This window comes from Oryctolagus cuniculus, chromosome 4 (assembly GCF_964237555.1).
Source record: "Oryctolagus cuniculus chromosome 4, mOryCun1.1, whole genome shotgun sequence".
NCBI lineage: Eukaryota > Metazoa > Chordata > Mammalia > Lagomorpha > Leporidae > Oryctolagus > Oryctolagus cuniculus.
In genome coordinates, this window is record NC_091435.1 from 96,266,200 (window position 1) to 96,286,998 (window position 20,799).

At 44.8% G+C, this 20,799-nt stretch overlaps 1 protein-coding gene across 2 annotated transcripts in view; it reads right to left on the reverse strand.

Annotated features, from left to right (window-relative positions):
- The window catches only part of TBCCD1 (TBCC domain containing 1), a 34,815-nt gene extending 14,352 nt beyond the window's left edge, over positions 1 to 20,463 (reverse strand). Inside the window, exons 1-4 of one of the 2 annotated variants that reach the window (XM_070072455.1) lie at positions 20,352 to 20,463; positions 14,300 to 14,678; positions 5,292 to 5,447; positions 541 to 907 (exon numbers count right to left, since the gene is read on the reverse strand). In XM_070072455.1, the coding sequence (XP_069928556.1) occupies positions 541 to 907; positions 5,292 to 5,447; positions 14,300 to 14,635 (859 nt within the window). In that variant the 5' untranslated portion in view covers positions 14,636 to 14,678; positions 20,352 to 20,463. Of the gene's footprint in view, positions 1 to 540; positions 908 to 5,291; positions 5,448 to 14,299; positions 14,679 to 17,779; positions 17,911 to 20,351 lie in introns of those variants that run through there. The other variant, XM_002716459.5, reaches the window with a different exon arrangement.
- Positions 20,464 to 20,799: the final 336 nt, after the last annotated feature.

Sequence of the window (20,799 nt, forward strand, 5' to 3'; positions counted from 1 at the left end):
TCTTCAAACATAACATCTGAGCTCACCTACCTAGCCACCACTGGACTCTCAGGAAAGGAACTAACAGGCAATCATGGTCAGATTCCCTCTACTGTGTATTTAAATTTCCAACTTAGAAACATCTACTCTGTGTCTATGTAGCTAACAAGACCTCATCTCCACACCAACTCTCTGAAGTTGCTACTGTGGAATAGCCAAATTCTGCTGTATTGTTTGGAAAACAAGAAATCCTCAAGTGAGTGAGTACATGGCGGTGAGAAGCAGAGAGTCAGAAAAGAGAAAAGTAAAGCAAAGACAAGACTGACTGCAGTTGGAGTTGTGTTAACTACAACCGGAAGGACCTTGACTAACAAATCAACTGTCATGAGACTGTGGCTGCCTTGGCAGAGAAAGTCACGTAAAAGACAGATATTTTCCTCTTTTATAGCAATAGTGTTTTTAGGTTTCCTACAGAAGACATATGACCTTTAATACAACAGAAAGCCCTAGGTTCCATAACTTGTCATTCAATTTACTATAAGTTAAAATATTTAAAAATACCTTGGTGAGCCCAAGCCAATTTCTTTCCAGACTTGAGGCAAGCAGATGTACCAAATGGATTTTCAGTCAAAGAGGCTCTCAACCAGGCTTCCAGCTTGTAGAAAGAAAAAGTCTTAGAGATCTTTGAGAAGCCACTTTCTGCATGCAGCGGTTGCCACAGCGCAAGTTCATGAAGTGGATAGATCTTCCTGGCTCCTCTTACTGTACCTTCAATAAGAAAGCTCAGTGCCATGACACCTTCCCGAGAGACTAGACTACTATGAGTCGAATGAAACGATTCACTGAGTTGTTCTGGATCTAAAAGCAGTTCAAGGAGATCTGACAGATGGTAAGAGACAAAAGCCTGGTGACTGTAATCATTCCAATTCTAAAAAAAATCAAAAGAAAGCACTGTTAACAGATCAAAGAGATTCCAAGAGATCTAAAATCTTTACATTTTAACTATTTTGTATTTTTACTCTGCTTCATGCCCAAAATAGAATTTAAGTGGCTATATAAATCTTTTTGTGTGTTAGATAGGTATAGATTCTCTTCCCAGTTTAACTAAAAAGTAGTAAGTAATTCTTAATGTGTGTCAAGCATTGTTACACATACTTTAACATACTTAATCTTAACAAATATCCTAAATGGATGCCATTATCATTCCCACTATAAAAATTAGAAAACAAAGACATAGGAAGGTTAATAAACTTGCCACAAAGCTAGCAACTACTCTAAAAGCTTCAAAACAAACATAAAACTAACCATCGTGGACACTCATTCAATGAAGCACTAGATTTCTTAACCTACTTTCTCTAATTACAGAAGGAAGCTTAAATTCTGTGAAATGAAGCAAGTGGTCTTACAGAGACTAGATTTAAGAAAAGCATAACTTTGGGATTAACTTGGAGTTGACAGATGTTTGAGTGATTTGGCTCACCATTTGACAGCCATTTTCTGAGCACCTCTTATTGGGCATAAGCAATGTTAAGTGATGAATATGCAAACTGAGTGAGACCTGGGACCTGTCCTCAGGGAACTCAGAGTCTCTGTAGTGAGAAGACAACGCAAACAACCACAACACAAAGGGATAAGACCCGCAGTAGTGATCTGTAAAGATGTTCTATGAGCATGAGAGGAACAACTAACTCCACATGGAAAATTATGTCTGAACAGGGTTTTTTTTTTTTTTTTTTTTTTAAGATTTACCTATTCATGTACTTGATAGACAGAATGACAGAATGAGAAGCAAAGATAGAGAGAGAGGGAGAGAGAGAAAAAGAGAGAGAGAGAGAGAATCTTATACCTGTCAGGTCACTACTCAAACTGCCACAACAGCCAGGGCTGTTCCAGGCTGAAGACAGAAGCCAGGAACTCCATCCAGATCTCCCACACGAGAGGTAGGGACTCAAGCGGTTGAGCCATCATCTGCTCCTTCCCAGGCATGTTAGTAGAGAGCTGGATCTGCAGTGGAGTAGTCAAGCTGGTGTGCTGCCGTGGGGGGCAGGCGTCCCAAGCAGTGACCTCATCTGCCGCACTACAACATCGTTCCTGAATAGATGCTTGACAGATGTCGGCAGTCAAGCAAACAGACAAGGAAAAGAGCATCGCAGGCACAGGGAACAGCATATACTACAGTGCACAGGAACAAAAGCAGCTGCTCCGTTCAGAGAACTGCAAGTCCCAAGTGGGGTACAGGAAGTGTGCCAGGACATAGCAGCTGAAGTTAAAATGGCAAACTGAAAAACAGGGCAGAACTGGAACTGGAAAGCCATCTGGCACTGGGTTCTCTCTCAGGATCCAGGATCTCTCTTCATGTCTGTTCTGTTCTCTTCTTTTTCTCTGATGACAAGCAGCTTATGCTTTTCTGATTACCTCAGTTTCTAACCCCTCATAATTCCAGGTGACTTATGAGCATAGCAGCAATTCTGGCGCTAATACCACATGAGTTTTCAGCTCAAGGATCCATCACCAACTGGTAACTTGGTTTTCCTGAGGACTGACTGCTCCACATCATTTCAGATCAGACTTCATGTAATTTCAAATACACAGCAATGAACAGGCCACTCTACTCAAGTCTCCATCCCTGATCCAATCAGTTGTTGGGAGAAATCATGCCATAGTACAAAGCAGAGTCACCATTTACTGGTGCTTACTATGCAGTAAGTCCCCAACTTAATATAGGATTGAATTATCATGGCTATTTAAATAGTCTTCCCATTTACACAAGGTTTAGACAAGTTAACAAACTTGCCTAAAGTCATGTGATTATTAAGAGGTAGAACTCTATGTGAATGCAGGCTACCTTAGCTCAAAACACCATTTTCGGGGGCCAGCATTGTAGCGTAGCGGGTAAAGCTGCCACTTGTGATGCCAGCATCCCATACGGGTGCCAGTTCAGGTCTCAGCTGCTCTACACCCATCCAGCTCTCTGCTAATGTGTCTGGGAAAGCAGCAAAAGATGGACCAAATCCTTGGGTCCCTATACCCATGTGGGAGACCCGGCAGAAACTCCTGGTTTCGGATCAACCCAGCTCCAGCTGTTGCAGTAATTTGGAGAGTGAACCAGAAGATGGAAGATATGTGTGTCTGTCTTTCTGTAAACTATGCCTGTCAAATACAAAAATAAATCTTAAAAAAAATAAAAATAAAAAACCATCATCTATTAACAGTGCCCATTCAGCAGGAACTATGTGTGGATAAAGTAGGCAGTGACTGATTTCTTTCATCTATCTAGACTGGAACATTCTGAATTTAAGGAATAGTTATGGGCCTCTATATGAATGGTAAAAATAAGAGGCAAGATCTCTGGGATAGAGCCAAACTTGGGAGTCACTGAGACAGATGAAGTCACAGGAACAGAAAGAATGATACTGAATGACTACATCAAGTGAGAAGAGAAGATTGTGACAGGAAAAATCATGGGGCAACAACAGAATTTAAGGGCCAAGGAGAGAAAAACTTATGAAGAAAAGCGAGATGGGAAGCCGGTGCCGCGGCTCACTAGGCTAATCCTTCGCCTTGCGGCGCTGGCACACCGGGTTCTAGTCCCGGTCGGGGCGCCGGATTCTGTCCCGGTTGCCCCTCTTCCAGGCCAGCTCTCTGCTGTGGCCCGGGAGTGCAGTGGAGGACGGCCCAAGTGCTTGGGCCCTGCACCCCATGGGAGACCAGGAAAAGCACCTGGCTCCTGGCTCCTGCCATTGGATCAGCGCGGTGCACAGGCCGCAGTGCGCCGGCCGCAGCGGCCATTGGAGGGTGAACCAACAGCAAAAAGGAAGACCTTTCTCTCTGTCTCTCTCTCTCTCTGTCCACTCTGCCTGTCAAAAAAAAAAAAAAAAAAAAAAATCAAAGAGATTTTCTGAATGCCATAAAAGTTTTAAGGAGCCAGCACATACTAAAATACTTCTACAAAACAAGTAAACACATTTTGATTTTCTTGACAAAAACAGAAAGAAAAACACAGTAAAGTATTTTTGAAACTTAAAACATGAGGCAGTTAAATTGAACTTCTGGATTGTTACAGCATATAAATTATTTAAGCATGACTAAGTATTATGAGAAGAAATTTTTATAATTTTCAGATTTAAATAAATTTTGCAAATACTACATCTTCCCATTCATACTATCTTAAGTGGATTCAAGTTTATTAATATTTGCAAAAATGGGGATGCTAATATAATACTATGAATGTTTTCCTAAGCAATTTTTATATCAGTGAAGGAACTGAAATCACTTCTCTAATTTGATTAAGAAAGTACATATTTTGTTTAATAATTAGGAAAAAATAGTAAAAAGCAAAAAATAAACAAACCATTAAATTACTGGCTTATATAAAGAACCCAAACATAATTGCTTTTTAATTTTTTTTTTAAACTTATATGAGAGGCAGAGAGAGAGAGAGTGCAAGAATGGTTCACATTTGATAGTTCACTCCCCAAATGCCCACAATGGCTAGGGTTGGGCCAGGTTCAAAGATAGGAGCCAGGAACTCAATCCAGGTCTCCCTCTTTGGTGGTAAGAACCCAATTATTTGGACAATCCATAGGTTCTGCATCAGTAGGAGCCTGGAGTCAAGAACCAGAGCTGGGTATCAAGCCCAGGTACTACAATGTGCAAGATAGCCATCTTAAGCACTCCAGGAGTGGGGAAACTCTTCTGCCAAGGACCATTTGGACACTTACATCATTCGTGGGTCATACAAAATTATCAACTTAAAAATTAACCTCTGTGACGCAGTGGGTTAAAGCCCCAGCCTGCAGTTCCGGCATCCCATATGGGCCCCAGTTTGAGTCCCGGCTGCTCCACTTCCGATCCAGCTCTCTGCCATGGCCTGGGAAAGCAGTGGAAGATGGCCCAAGTCCTGGGGTCCCTGCACCCGTGTGGGAGACCCAGTAGAGGCTCCTGGCTCTGGATCAGCTCAGCTCTGGTCGTGGCGGTCATTTGGGGAGTGAACCAGTGGATGGAAGACCTCTTTCTCTCTCTCTCTGGCTCTGCCTCTCTCTGTAACTCTGTCTTTCAAATAAATAAAATAAATTTTTAAAAAAATTAGCCTACTATAGATTTATTGAATTTTGAGTCCAACCTCTGGTTGCCTTGGCAGGGCGAGATCAAATGATTTTGTGAGTCTTATATGGTCTGCAGATTAGACAGTCCTCACCCATGCATTAGGCTAAATGCCTACCCCCCCCCCCCAAAGATAACTTTGAATGAAGGTGAACTATCCCCCTTACAAACTGTCTGTTTCAGACAAAGAGATCAGATACAAATAGTACCTTATTATGACCATTTGATTTTTCAGTCAGGTCAGGAGACTGAGGTCTACTTCTGGGACTAGGCCACTCTTCTCCAATCAAAGATGTCCTCAGGGAGACCTTGTTTAATTGCTGAATGTATAGGAAGAGCAGAAACTGCAGGGTGTCCACTGATAGCTGTCCACAAAGAAAACAAAGGATGAATACATATTAAAACAGTATCAATCGCTAGTGTACAACTAAGTGGACATTGTAAACTAAACTCACAAGTTTGCTGGTCTTAAAAAACAAATTTAGAAGCATTGCTAGCTTTTGATACCTGTGTCTCTGCCACCCAGATACAGGAATTGCTAAAACTAATCCAAAAGGAGCCATTTACCTTCCCAGAAAGCTGTGCTGCCATCTATGACCATAGAAATCCTCTCTCAAAATTGAAGAAAAGGGCCAGTGCCACAGCTCACTAGGCTAATCCTCCACCTGCGGTGCTGGCACACCGGGTTCTAGTCCCGGTCAGGGCGCCAAATTCTGTCCCGGTTGCTCCTCTGCCAGGCCAGCTCTCTGCTGTGGCCCGGGAAGGCAGTGGAGGATGGCCCAAGTACTTGGGCCCTGCACCCGCATGGGAGACCAGGAGGAAGCACCTGGCTCCTGGCTTCGGATCAGCGCAGTGTGCTGGCCACAGCGGCCATTGTGGGGGTGAACCAACGGAAAAAAAAAGGAAGACCTTTCTGTCTCTCTCTCTCTCTCTCGCACTGTCCACTCTGCCTGTCAAAATAAATAAATTAAAATAAATTTAAAAAAATTGAAGGACAGGATGAAGTACAAACTTTCTTAAAGTATATTATTTCAGAAGTTAAAAAATAAAAACTGGGGCCGGCACTCTGGCATAGCAGGTAAAGCTGCCACCTGCAGTGCTGGCAGCTGGTTCTAGTCCTGGCTGCTCCACTTCCGACCCAGCTCTCTGCTATGGCCTGGGAAAGCAATAGAAGATGGCCCAAGTCCTTGGACCCCTGCACCTGTGTGGGAGACCAGGAGGAAGCTCTTGGCTTCTGGCTTTAGATCTGGCACAGCTCCAGCCATTGTGGCCATCTGGGGAATGAACCAGCGGATGGAAGACCTCTCTCTCTCTCTGCCTCTCTGTAACTCTGACTTTCAAATAAAATAAATAAATCTTTAAAAAAAATTAAAAACTTAGTAATTTGAGTAGATATATGAATAGGTGTTAGAAAGGAAAAAGGAAATTCAGTGAAGACATGTAAGTTTAACCCAAGGTTATGAAGTTTATTAAGAAAGTTTAAGACATTAGTGCAACACCTGAAATTGTATATGTAATTTTTTGGTTTATGTGCCTTTTGCTGGGCAGTAGGCCTCAGGTTTTCATAAAATTATTTTAAAAAGATTCATTTCAAAGGCAGAGTTACAGAGAGAGAGAGAGAGCGCGCGCATAAGAGACAGAAAGTTTGTCCATCTGCTGGCTCACTCCCCAAATGGCCGCAACAGTTAAGGCTGTTGAGACAGAAGCCAGAAGCCAGGAACTTCTTCTGGGTCTCCCACGTTGGTGCAGGGGTCCAAGTACTGGGTCCAGCTTCTGCTGCTTTCCTGGGCACATTAGCAGGGAGCTGGATCAGAAGTGGAGCAGACAGAATTCAAATTGGCACCCATATGGGATGCTGGTGTCGCAGGTGGAGGCTTTACCCTCTATGCCACAATGCCAGCTCCCATCAAATTCTTAAAGGAGTGTTTGACTTAAAGAAAAAAAAAATCACTACAGCTTGATATACATATAAAATTATTTCTTATTTGAGGAAGGTTGTGGTTTGAAGTTTTGAAGTTTTTGATTATCCTCATATACCCATCACTATAGAAATACAGGAGAGACAAAGAAAGAGAAGTGATGTATCAGTCTACAGTCAGATTTACCCTATTTCCCAAACTAGATAAACATTACTATCATTTAATTAAAAATATAAATTTTCAGAATCATCTAGACCTATTCACTGACAATATGGAGCCCCAAATCAATGTATTTTATAGATTTTCACTTCCTTAAACTTTTTGAAATAACTACAGAATCACATGTAATTGTATGAAATAAAACACAGCTGCCCTGTGCCCTTTACCCAGCTTCCCCCACTGCAAACACCATAGCACAACGTTACAACCAGGATACTGACACCAACACATTTGAAACAGAACGTTTCCATCAACACAAAGATCTGTAGTGTTGCCCTTTACAGCCATACTCTCCCACCACAGCCCTTCCTCAGACTCTTGCAACCACTTATCTGTTCTCCAATTCTCTAATTTTATCTTTTCAAGATTATAGAAATAGAATCAGACAATATGTAATCTTTTGGAATTGACTTTTTTCACTTTAGATAACTCCCTACATTTATACATACTTCTATTTTAACAGTTATTTGTTATAACATTATTTCTTTAAACAGTCTCCCTGTGATACTTTACCTTTCCATTTGCATATCCCTAGTAACTAGCAAACAACCTGGTACATAATTAGTACTGAAAAAATTTGGAACTTCTTGAAGGTTTTATTCAGCTCCATGTCTAAAATACCTGTTACTGTACCTGTAGGCAACAAATATGAAGGATCAATAAAAAGTTCACAGAAAATGAGTGCAATGAAAAGAACTGAGCACTGATTTCAATTTTTGGGCATCAAAATAAACACTTCTGGAAGAACCTTATATTTTATTAATGAATAACAAGAATGCCCTTCCCTTCTTAGTTGTGTGACAAACTTTCCCCAACTTCCAAAAGTTTGTTTAGATATTACCCCATGAGGCAGAAACTGGCTAGATGCTAACTAAATGCCTTTCTTTTCCCTTCTTCCTGGACACACAATTAGATGGCATTTCCCAGCATCCCTTGTAGTTAGATATAGTACAACTGAGTTATAGTCAATAGAATGTGGTGAATTTATATTTTCCACTATTAAGCTTGATCCACTCGCTGTTAAATATAAGAGTGGGAATAAGAGAGGGAAGAGATGTGCAATTCGAGACATGCTCAAGCTGACTTACCTCAAATGGTAGAGTTAGAAACATACCAGGGGATTCCAATTCAATCCCATCAAGGTGGCATGTACCAATGCCATCTCACTAGTCCCAGTGATCAATTTCTGTTCACAATTGATCATAATGATAGGACTAAGAACCAAAGGGATCACAGAAACAAGAATAGTGTCTGCAAATACTAGCTGATAGAATAAAAAAGGGAGAGAATGATCCAACATGGGAAGTGAGATATACAGCAGACCCATAGAATGGCAGATGTCCTAAACAGCACTCTGGCCTCAGAATCAGCCCTTAAGGCATGTGGATCCGGCTGAAATGCCCATGAGAGTATTTCAGGCATGGAAAGCCAAGACACTCTGGGGAAAAAAAAAAAAAAAAACAAACAAAACCTAAATGAAAGATCTCCACGAGTGAGATCCCAGTGGAAAGAACGGGTCATCAAAGAAGGAGGTACCTTTCTCTGAAGGGAGGAGAGAACTTCCACTTTGACCATGGCTTTGTCTAAATATGATCAGAGTCGGTGAACTCAGGGGGCTTCCATAGCCTTGGCAGCTCATGACAAGAGCCTAGGGTGATTACTGATGCCATAAACAAGAGTTGTCAATTTGTTAAGTCAACAACAGGAGTCACTGTGCACTTACTCCTCATGTAGGATCTTTGTCCTTAGTGCGCTGTACATTGAGATTTAATGCTATAACTAGTACTCAAACAGTATTTTTCACTTTATGTTTCTGTGTGGGAGCAAACTGTTGAAATCTTTACTTAATGTATGCTAAACTGATCTTCTGTATATAAAGAGAATTGAAAATGAATCTTGATGTGAATGGAAGGGGAGAGGGAGTGGGAAAGGGGAGGGTTGCGGGTGGGAGGGACGTTATTGGGGGGGAAGCCATTGTAATCCATAAGCTGTACTTTGGAAATTTATATTCATTAAATAAAAGTTAAAAAAAAAAAAAAAGATTCACAAAACAAATAGAACAAAAGGACTCTGATGCCTTCTGGCCACAGCTGTGGTAACCTGTGTTATTATTTACAAGTGTTCATGTCTCCATCCTTAAAAGAAGCCCTACCCATGGCCATAGGGTCTTCCTTACCTCCTGTGAGGTGGTTTCTTTTCCCCATCTCACTGACTTGAGGCTTCGCCTTGTGACATACATACGTTTAGCCAATGGAAGGAAAGCAGTCACAGCTTACATTACATCTGGGCAGCAGTTTTTAGATTACATCTGAGCAAAACTTTTAAAGAAGCATCATGAGAACCCAGAAATAAACTCCTCTTTACAGATCCCTGCTGCAGGTCTTATCCCACTGTGTTGTGGTTGTTGGTTGTTTGTGTTGTCTTCTCACCACAGTGACTCTGTGTTCCTTGAGACGGGTCAGGTCTCACTCAGTTTGCATATTCATCACTTAACATTGCTTATGCCCAATAAGAGGTGCTCAGAAAATGGCTGTCAAATGGATGAGCCAAATCACTCAAACATCTGTCAACTCCAAGTTATTCCCTAAATTCTAACTTCTCTTAAATCTAGTCTCTGTAAGACCACTTGCCTCACTTCACTCCACAGAATTTTCCTTCTGTAAATAGAAAAGGTAAATTAAGAAACCTATTGCTTCACAGAACGGATGTCCACAATGGTTATTTTGACGAATGATATGAAGCTTTTAGAATAGTTACTAGCTGTATGACCTTACCATACCTCCATTTTCTTGTGCATAAAATGGGTGTTAGTGATGGTATTTCGGATATCATTCCAAAGCACAGGCAACAAAACCAAAAATAAACAAGTAGGGGGCCAGCACTGTGGCATAGCAGGTAAAGCCGCCAGCTGCAGTGCCGGCATCATACGGGAACTGGTTCAAGTCCTGGCTGCTCCACTTCAACCAGCTCTCTGCTATGGCCTGGAAAAGCAGTAGAAGATGGCCCATGCACCACATGGGAGACCTGGAGGAAGCTCCTGGTTTTGGATCGGCCCAGCTCTAGCTGTTGCAGCCATTTGGAGAGTGAACCAGTAGATGGACGACTTCTCTCTCTGCCTCTCTGTAACTCTGCCTTTCAAATAAATAAATCTTAAAAAAAAAAAAAAAAAAAAGCGGTGTTACATCAAATTAAAAAGCTTCTGTATACAAATAAAACATTCACCCTTTTAAATGACAGGCAGCACTGGCATCCCAAAGGGCGCCAATTCAAGTTCCAGCTGCTCCACTTCTGATCCAGCTCCCTGCTAGTGTTCCTGGTACAGCAGCAGAAGATGGCCCAAGTCCTTGGGCACCTACAACTCATGTGGGAAACCTGGAGGAAGCACCTGGCTCCTGGCTTCAGCCTGGCCCAGCTCTGGCCATTTGGGGAGTGACCAGTGGCCGGAAGAGTGCTCGCTCTCTCTGTCTCTCCCTCTCTCTAACTCCACCTTTCAAATAAATAACATCCTAAAAAAAAAAAAAAAAGAAAAGAAAAGAAAAGAAAGAAAAGCAACCTATTGAATGAGAGAAAATATTTGTAAACCATATGGCTAATATGATAATGAGGTTAGTATCCAAAATATGTAACAAACCCCTACAACTCAAAAGCAAGAAAACTAAATAGTCCAATTAAAAAACGGTCAAAGACTTGAATAGACATTTCTCTAAAGACACGCAAATGGGCAGCAAGTATATGAAAAGACCCTCTGATATCACTAACCATCAGGGAAATATATTTGTTAGGATGGCTATTATTAGAAAAACAAAAGATTTAACAAAACTGGCAAGGATGTGGTGAAAAGAGAACATGTTTACTGCTGATTGGAATGTAAATTGGCACAGCTGTTATGAAAGACAGTATGGATGTTCCTTAAAAAATAAAAATGGAACTAACATGATTCAGCAATCTTACTTCCATTTATATCCAAAGGAAATGAAATCAGGGTCTTGAAGAGATACCTGTACTCACATGTTTGCTGCATTGTTATTAACAATAGCCAGTACATGGAAACAACCTAAATGTCCATCAACTGAAGAACGGGTAAAGAAAATCTGTGTGTGAAGGGGTATCCCCAAAAGAACATTACTCAACCTTCACAAAGAGGGAATTCCTGCCATGTTCAACAACATGGATGAATTGGGAGAACATTATGCTAAGTGAAATGAGCCAGATACAGAAAGACAAATATTGTATGATCTCACTTCCACGTGGAATCTTAAACAGTTAAATTCACAGCAGACAGAGTAGAATGATGACTGCCAAAGGCTGGGAGAAGGGACAAATGGAAAGGTCATGGTCAAGGTTACAAAGTTTCAGTAATAATGAGATAATTAAGTCCTGGAGATCTTTAAAGCATAATGATTATAACCCATAGTTTAGAATTTATATACCGTATGATATACTTGAAATTTTCTAAGAGGGTAGATCGTAGTAGGTTAAGAGTTGGTAATTATAAAGGAGACGAGAAATTTGGAGAGGTGATGAATATGTGTATGGCCTTGCTGTTGGTGATGGGTTCACAGTATATACTTATTCCAAAACTCATTGAGTTGCATATGTACATTAAATAAGAAAAAATGAAGCATTACAAATTTCTGCCTCCTCTGTGACCATTCCTTTCTGTGGCCAAAATAGTCATAACCTACAGAGTTTACTTCTGCTGGGTTGCCAAAGGAGATTACACAGCCACTCCACAGCCTGGAAGTGTCACAGCTAAAGAGCAGCAGGCACACAAAATGTGCAAGAAAGAAGCCTTCATTACTAAGACACTAGAATGTTTTTTCCTGCAAAGCTGATTAATAATGACTCTAGCCGGCGCCATGGCTCACTAGGCTAATCCTCCACCTTGCAGCGCCAGCACACCAGGTTCTAGTCCCAGTCGGGGCGCCGAATTCTGTCCCAGTTGCCCCTCTTCCAGGCCAGCTTTCTGCTGTGGCCAGGGAGTGCAGTGGAGGATGGCCCAGGTCCTTGGGCCCTGCACCCCATGGGAGACCAGGAGAAGCACCTGGCTCCTGCCATCAGATCAGCGCAGCACGCCGGCCGCGGTGGCCATTGGAGGGTGAACCAACGGCAAAAGGAAGACCTTTCTCTCTATCTCTTTCTCTCACTGTCCACTCTGCCTGTCCAAAAAAAAAAAAAAAAAAGAAAGAAAAAGACTCTAGGGGCCAGCATTGTGGTATAGCAGGTTGAGCTACCTGCGGTCCCGGCATCCCATACTGGCACTGGTTTGAGTCCTGAATGCTCCACTTCTGGCCCAGCTCCCTGCTGATGACCTGGGAAAGCAGCAAAGGATGGCCAAAGTGCTTGGGACCCTGCACCCATGTGGGAGACCCAGAAGAAACTCCTGGCATCTGGCTTTGGATTGGTCCAGCTCTGGCCATTGTGGCTATCTGGGGAGTGAACCAGCAGATAGAATAACTCTCTCTCTGTCTCTCCCTCTGTCTGTCTCAAGTAAATAAATAAATCTTTAAAAATAATAATGATGGGGTGGGAACTATGTTCAGTGGGTTAATCCTCTGCCTGCAGTACAGGCATCCCGTATAGGCACTAGTTTGAGTTCCAGCTGCTCCTCTTCCAATCCAGCTCTCTGCTATGACCTGGGAAAGCAGTAGAAGATGGCCCAAGTGCTTGGGCCCTTGCACCCTTGTGGGAGACCTGGAAGAAATTCCTGGCTCTTGGCTTCAGATAGGCCTAGCTCCGGCCATTGCAGCCATTTGGGGAGTGAACCAGTGGATGGAGGATCTTTCTCTCTCTGTCTCTCCCTCTCACTGTCTGTAACTCTACCTCTCAAATAAATAAAATCTTTAAAAAAATAATAATGATAATAATGACTCAAAGATACAGAAGCAAAGGGGCCAGTGCTGTAGTGCATCAGGTAAAGCTGCTGCCTGCAGTGCCAGCATCCCATGAGTGCTGGTTTGAGTCTCAGCTGCTCCACTTCCAATTCAGCTCTCTGCTATGGCCTGGGAAAGCAGTAGAAGATGGCCCAAGCCCTTGGGCTCCTATATCTACATGGGAGACCAGAAAGAAGCTCCTGGATCCTGACTTTGTATTGGCCTAACTCCGGCCATTGTGGCCATTTGGGGAGTGAACCAGCAGATGGAAGACCTCTCTGACCTCTCTCTGCCTCTGCTTCTCTGTAACTCTGTAATTCAAATAAATAAATCTTGTTAAATTTCTTTCTTTCTTTCTTTTTTTTTTTTTTCGACAAGCAGAGTAAGACAGTGAGAGAGAGAGAGACAAAGGTCTTCTTTCTGTTGGTTCACCCCCCAAATGGCCGCTGCGGCCGGTGCGCTGCGCCGATCCGAAGCCAGGAGCCAGGTGTTTCTGGTCTCCCATGCGGGTGCAGGGCCCAAGGACTTGGGCCATCCTTGGCTGCCCTCCCGGGCCACAGCAGAGAGCTGGCCTGGCAGAGGAGCAACCGGGACAGAATCTGGCGCCCCGACTGGGACTAGAACCTGGGGTGCCGGCACCGCAGGCGGAGGATTAGCCTAGTGAGCTGTGGGGCCGGCCTCTGTAAAGCCTTTTCTAATAATTGATAAGAATCATTCTCTGTTTCCGTACTTTATGCCTACGTCTATTGTTTTATTTATTATCACACTAGTAAACAGAACTTTTTTACACACCAGCTTTCCTTCCTGGCCTATGAGGTCTGTGAGGGCCGAGATGCCGTCCTAATCATCTCTGCACATAGCAGATGCTCACTTAAAAACAATCAGCTGATCTGACCATAACATATCAATGGCTCATAACACTCACTCATCCCAAAATATTGTTAAAGTCAATGAAAATATTTCCCTCTTTTAATTACAAGAATCTTATAATGTTACTGCTTTGGGAATAGGTGGATTAGAATTGTTAAATAAGGATTAATTCACTGAATACATTAATACTGCCAAACTGGAACTGCTACAACTCAAACAATACTTTGAGATCACAACGGTCATCAACCTAAAACCTCAAACTACACAGAGCTAGCAGAAAAACCGACGGATGCTTTATTTCCCAAATTTAACACACACACATATACCCAGCCATACCTGGTTTCTCTGCTTTTCAACTTCATCCTCAGACGTGCAGTTGGACAGAAGCTCAGACCATTCCAGGCGCTCCTCAGGGGTCTTCACCAAAAGACTCTCAAATATTTCAAAGTAAAGCCATGCCACGTCCTTAGGCAACTGCAGCTTCCCGCATGCGATGTGCCTCCATGCCGACCAGTAGAGGCGAGGGTATGCTCCCTCGCTGGCCCGCGTGCGCACGTAGGTGGAGATCTTCCTGAGGTAGTGAAGGCTGAACTTGGAGGGAGGGGGCATTTGCAAGGCACCCACTAAAAAGGGTTCCGCTTTTACCCAGAGGAGAACTCCGGACTGATCCATATTAGCTCTGAGGACATCTGGGTGACAAGGCTTCTTTGCATACCTAGGAAACAAAGTTTCTTCACTGACTGATATGAAACAAGTATCCCTCACACATTTTCTTGGAAGATGACCCCCTCCCTTAACTGCTTTTAAATGTTCTACATCATCAGTTTAAAAGAACAGATCTTTGGTCAGCTCTCATTACAACCTATTTGAGGGAAAAAATGATCTTACTTAAATTGTTAGAAATGGTTGTTTTAGGGAAGATGTGAAAATGCTTTCAGTCTGAGGTGGACCCCCTGCTTAGGACAGGAAGATGGAACAGAGGGTGGAGGGAGCCATCCTATCACAGGAAACCTTGCTGTACCCTGGGTAGGAGCACTGGTCAAAACAGGGAAGTACAATGTCGCAGAACGCAATCACTTACACACAGAGAATGGCTGAAGACTTGAATGTTAGCAAACCATACAAGATCAACAGGGAAGGGGGCCAGCACTGTGGCATAACAGGCAAATCTGGTGCCCATATGGGTACTGGCTCATGTCCTGGCTACTCTTCTTCTGATCCAGCTCTCTGCTGTGGCTTGGGAAAGCAGTGGAAGATGGCCCAAGTGCTTGGGCCCCTGCACCCACATGGGAGACCTGAAGGAAGCACCTGGCTCCGGCCATTGCAGCCATTTGGGGAGTGAACCGGCAGATGGAAGACCTTTCTGTCTCTCCCTCCCTCTGTAACTCTGCCTGTCAAATAAATAATAAAAAACTTAAAAAAAAAAAAAAGGTTCAATAGGAAGCCTTAATATAAGGTATAAACACAAGCATCAAAAATAGATCAAGGGCGCCGGCGCCGCGGCTCACTAGGCTAATCCTCCGCCTAGCGGCGCTGGCACACCAGGTTCTAGTCCCGGTCGGGGCGCCGGATTCTGTCCCGGTTGCCCCTCTTCCAGGCCAGCCCTCTGCTGTGGCCAGGGAGTGCAGTGGAGGATGGCCCAGGTGCTTGGGCCCTGCACCCCATGGGAGACCAGGAAAAGCACCTGGCTCCTGGCTCCTGCCATCGGATCAGCGCGGTGCGCCGGCCATTGGAGGGTGAAGCAACGGCAAAAGGAAGACCTTTCTCTCTGTCTCTCTCTCTCACTGTCCACTCTGCCTGTCAAAAAAAAAAAAAAAAAAAAAAAAAAAAAAATAGATCAAGGGCAATTAAGGCATCTACATTCCCTGTTTCAGTGACACACCTCTTCTGCAATATTTTATCATGCTCAGTTCAGGTGTAATATTTTTAGTTTTGTTTGTTGTTTTGTTTTTGCTATACCTATGATACACAATTTTTATGGAATATTCATAAAATTAAAAATAAGGGAACCAGGGGCTGGTGCTGTGGCATAGCAGGTAAAGCTGCCACCTGCAGTGTCGGCATCCTATATGGGCACCAGTTCAAGTCCCTGCTTCTCCACTTCCGATCCAGCTCTCTGCAGTGGCCTGGGGAAGCAGCAGAAAATGGCCCACGTGCTTGGGCCCCTGCACCCGTGTAGGCAACACAGAAAAAGCTCCTGGCTCCTGGCTTTAGATCAGCCCAGGTCTAGCCGTTGCTGCCAACTGGTGAGTGAACCAGCAGATGGAAGACCTCTCTCTCTTTCTGCCTCTCCTTCTCTAACTCTTTCAAATAAATCAATCAATCTTAAAAAAAAAATAAGGTAATCATCCAGTCTCAGCACTAACCATTTTATTATGCTTCCTTTTTGTCTTTTTCTTAAGCATTGATGTGTTTTTAAATTTTTACAAGGATTCTTTTACCTATTCTACTTTAGTGTATGTCAAATTTTCTATCAACTGTTTTCACCATTATAAATAATGCTATGACCATTACCTTAGTATTTCCTGCACTAGGAATTATTTCCTAGAGAAAATTTGCAGAAGTGCATTTGTATCTGATATTTCTGAAGCTCGTTGATATATAGTCCCATTACTTTCCAAATGATTTTTATCAAACTCCACTATCTCCACTTCATTGAGCACCCTCAGCAGTAAGTAACATCAATAAAAATAAAAATCTCTCTGGGGCCGGCGTTGTACAGCCTGGGGAGTGAAGCCACCAGCTGCCACACTGGCATCCCACATGGGCTGCTCCACTTTTGTTACAGCTCCCCCATTAAGGCCTGGGAAAAGCTGGGGGAAGATGACTCAAGTCTTTGGAAACCAGAAGAAGTCTTGGCTTTGGCCTGGCCCAGCCCTGGCCATTGTGGCCATCTGGAGAGTGAACCAGCAGATGGAAGATCGATCTCTCTCTCTCTCTCTCTCTCTCTGACCCTCCCTCTCTGTAACTCTTTCAAATGTTTTAAAAAACTTTTCTTATGACTGATGCAAAATGTTTTATTGCTGTAATTTTGGCATTTGATTCTAATAATATTGTGCTTTTCTTGAAAATAATCTGTTCAAAAAATTACCATTGGGTGCTTTCTACGGGCCAGGTAGCACATTAAATATTTTTCAAACCTCATATCCCCCTGGAGATACCTAGGATGATCCTCATTTTCAGAGGAGAAAGCCGAGGCATAGGGAAGTTAAGGGATTTCCTCAGCTGGCACAACCCTGGATTAGAATTTAGGCCGGATTTCGCGATGTTTTGCTGCGGACCTACTCTGGGCACCCAGTGTTGGGAGAATCCGTGGCGTGAACTCGCGGGAGGGCAGCTGGCAGCCGCCTCCGTTGACAGCTGTGACTCGGAGTCTTTCCGATCAACCTGGACGAAATTACGTGAGGGAGAACCGAGCTCTAGTACGGGAAGCAGGCTGGCTGCTCCGTGAGGGACTGAGCTCCGGTCCCTGAGGGCGCAACCCTCCATTCTAACTCTGAGACTGGCGGTGGGGGCGGGGTGTGTTTAAATTCGTAATCAAAACCTGGAGCTCCTGCCCTCAGGGATGAGAGTTTTTCAAGACCGGAGATCCGCGGTGCGGCTGAGGCTTCGCACGCCCCCTGCGATGCGATCCGGGGCAGGACCCGGCTAGTGCCGCCGAGCGCCCCGACCGAACTTGGGGAACACGGACGTCCCAGCTGACAGGTTAGGTCGCCGACCCAAGACCCACCGAGCGCCAGGGTAGCCTCTCCGGCCTGAGCCTGGAGTCTAACCCGCCCAGCCCGCTCTCCCCGGCGCCAGCCCATGCGCGGTTACCTGCAAAGGCCGGCGCCGCTCCGCCGCCCCGCGCGTCCCGCTCGCCGGCCCGCCCAGCGTCTGCCGCCGCGCCCATCGCGCAAGCGTGAGGCCTCGTACCATCGAGACCGGCGGACCTTGTTGCTAGAGCGGCGCCTGCGTCTGCGTCTGCGCAAGACAGGGGCCGCCAAGTCCTGGAGGCTAGACGTGGAGTCAGCACCCCCTTCCCCAGTCTTTGCTGTCGCGTCTTTGAATCCAGGGCGTAGGTGGATTCCTATTGTCCCACAGAACTGTGGCCAGCGAGTAGCGGCGGGGAGGGTTACGCGCTTTGATCAGCAGTAATGGCGGTTGGACTTTTAAAGCGCTTTCTATCGGATGCGCACCTCAGGCTTCCTTAAGTACACTTGTTTCACTGCTGATGCAGGTAGGGCGTAGGGAGGGGAGAGTAACGCATCCCTAAGGTCACACAGCAAAAAACGGAGCCGAGGTCAAAGCCGGCGTCTAAAGCCAAACGCATTCTCGCGGCTTTCCCGCTGTGCCTGCCTCCCTAAGGCTCTTTTGGAGTCCACCCAGCAGAAGGCACCACTCCTTCCTTCCATTTCGTGACGTCAGACTTGTCCCGCTTGCTTAATTCGTTTTAGCCTCTCTAGGTGTGAGAGATACAAAGGTAAATCAGACCATAAAATGCAATTCCGTTCCCCTTTTATGTGGCCTCTCTTCCGGAAAGCAGAGACTTCAGATTTAAACAGAGCAGGTTTACGATGCAGGCGCACCATTCACGGACCTTGAGCAATTCACCACCTCTCTACACCTTGATTTTCTGCAACAGTTATTGTTTGTGGAGCACCAGCCACTGTGTGTTTGGCATAGCGCTGGCGCACAAAACACACAAAACCCCTGCCTTCCTGGTGTGTATAACAGAATAGACAATACTGTACATATTAAGGAATAAAAAGGGATAATTTCGGATAGTAATAAACCTGTGAAGGTTGAGGGCAGGGGTACAGGAAATGTCCCTTTGCGGTGCCAAATTGAAGCTGTGACCTGAATAAGAAGGTAGCCACACAGAGACAAGCAACTTTTACTCAAGACTATTTGAGCATGTACTCCGTGCCAGGCACTACTCCACGGTACTTTATATAACTATTAACAGAACAGTAGCTTCAGGCTTTCATAAAACTACCGCTTCACTGTCACAGGATGGGGGGCAGGGATGAAAATAAAAGGGAGCGGGCCCCGGCGCTGTGGTGCAGTGGGTTAAAGCCCTGCCCTGCAGTGCCAGCATCCCATATGGATTCCAGTTTGAGTCCCGGCTGCTCCACTTCTGATCCAGCTCTCTGCTGTGGCCTGGGAAAGCAGTAGAAGATGGCTCAAGTGCTTGGGCCCCTGCACCCACGTGGGAGACCCAGAGGAAGCTCCTGGCTTCAGATTGGCACAGCTCCAGCTGTTGGGGTCATCTAGGGAGTGAACCAGTGGATGGAAGTCCTCTCTCTCTCTCTCTCTCTGCCTCTCCTTCTCCCTTTGTTTAACTCTGACTTTCAAGTAAATAAATCTTTAAAAAGGAAAAAAAAAAAAGGAGCAATGTAAGAGTAAGGAACTCAGTAAGGACTAATTTTAATTGGTTGATCAGGGCAGCCTTAGGTGGCTAATATCCAAATTTTTAAGCGGAGTTACCCAAGTTAAGGTCACGGTGAAGGGTATTTCAGATAGAGGGAAGAGCCAGTATAAAAGTACTAATGTTCTTGGTGTGTTCAAAAAGAAAAAGGAAGCCAGTTTTGTGGGGATAAAGTAAAGAGTATAATAGGTAAGGTACAGATCATATAAGGATTGTAAACCAGAATAGAGTTAGGGTTTCGTTTGAAGCGCAATAAAAAGCCATTCAAGAATTTTAAGCAGGTTAATGACATGACTTGACATGATTTTTAAAAACATGGAGTGAGACGGGGTAAAAACAGGTATTAAGAAACTAAGAACAGAGGGAGGCCGGTGTTGTGGTGCAGTGGGTTAAACCGAGGCCTGCGACACCAGCAACCCATACGGGCGCCAGGCCAATCCAGCTTCCTGCTAGCGTGCCTGGGAAAGCAGCAGAAGATAGCCCAAGTGTTTGAGCTCCTGCATCCTCGTGGGAAACCCTGATGGAGTTCCAGGTTCCTGGCTCGGGCCTGGCCCATCCTGGGCCACAGCCATTTGGGTGCAAATAGAGTGGCTGCAAGGAGACTTGTTAGGAGGCCCTGCCACGTGAGAGATACAGAGTGGGCCCGGAGGCGTATTCATGGAGATGCAGAGGAGCGGACGGACAGGTTCAAAGTCTGGATCAGTTATGCAAGAAAGGGATCAAGGACGGCACCCTGCCGGTGCTTCTGTTTCTGTTTTTCCTGAACAAGGTGGTGCGTTTATTGTGATGACCAAAACTGGGAGGAAGGCGGGGAAGGCAAAGAATTCTCCCTAAGACTGTACTAAGTTTTTATTGGTTGCGTGCTAGACGTCTTACAAAAACATTTCCCGTTAAAATTTCCAACACTGCCAGTATGTGTTTTGTCTCCGCTGTGTTAATTAAGAGACTTAGGCTCAGACTGGGGCGGGGGTGTCTCACCACTACGGCGTAATGGAAGACGAATCCAAGCTTAAATTAAGTCGGTCTGTCTCCACGGCCGCTGCTCTGTCCTATGCCTCTTGTCTATGCAACCGAGACGATTTCCGGGGTTGTTATGAGAACCTACAGTAAGATCTGCTAAGCAGCGAGTCCTGTGTACTGTTGGCTTGGAGTCCTCGTCCCCGCCCATTCCGCCGCAGTCCCTCAGCTCAGGCCTGCAGCGCGGAGTTCCCTATGAATGAAATTCCAAGAGTTCGAACCGAGATAAAATCTCCCTCCCACAATTGGCCGGTGCTGCTGGAGGAGCCTCGTGATTGGTGGGAAGTCCGAGGAGGCGGGCGATTGGGTCCTGTATCGCAGGTGCCCTCTCTAGGTCCCACCCTCCGCCTTTTACGTGATTTCTACGACCCCGGGGAGACCGGGGAGCCTCCTGCGGCGGCGCGGTCCT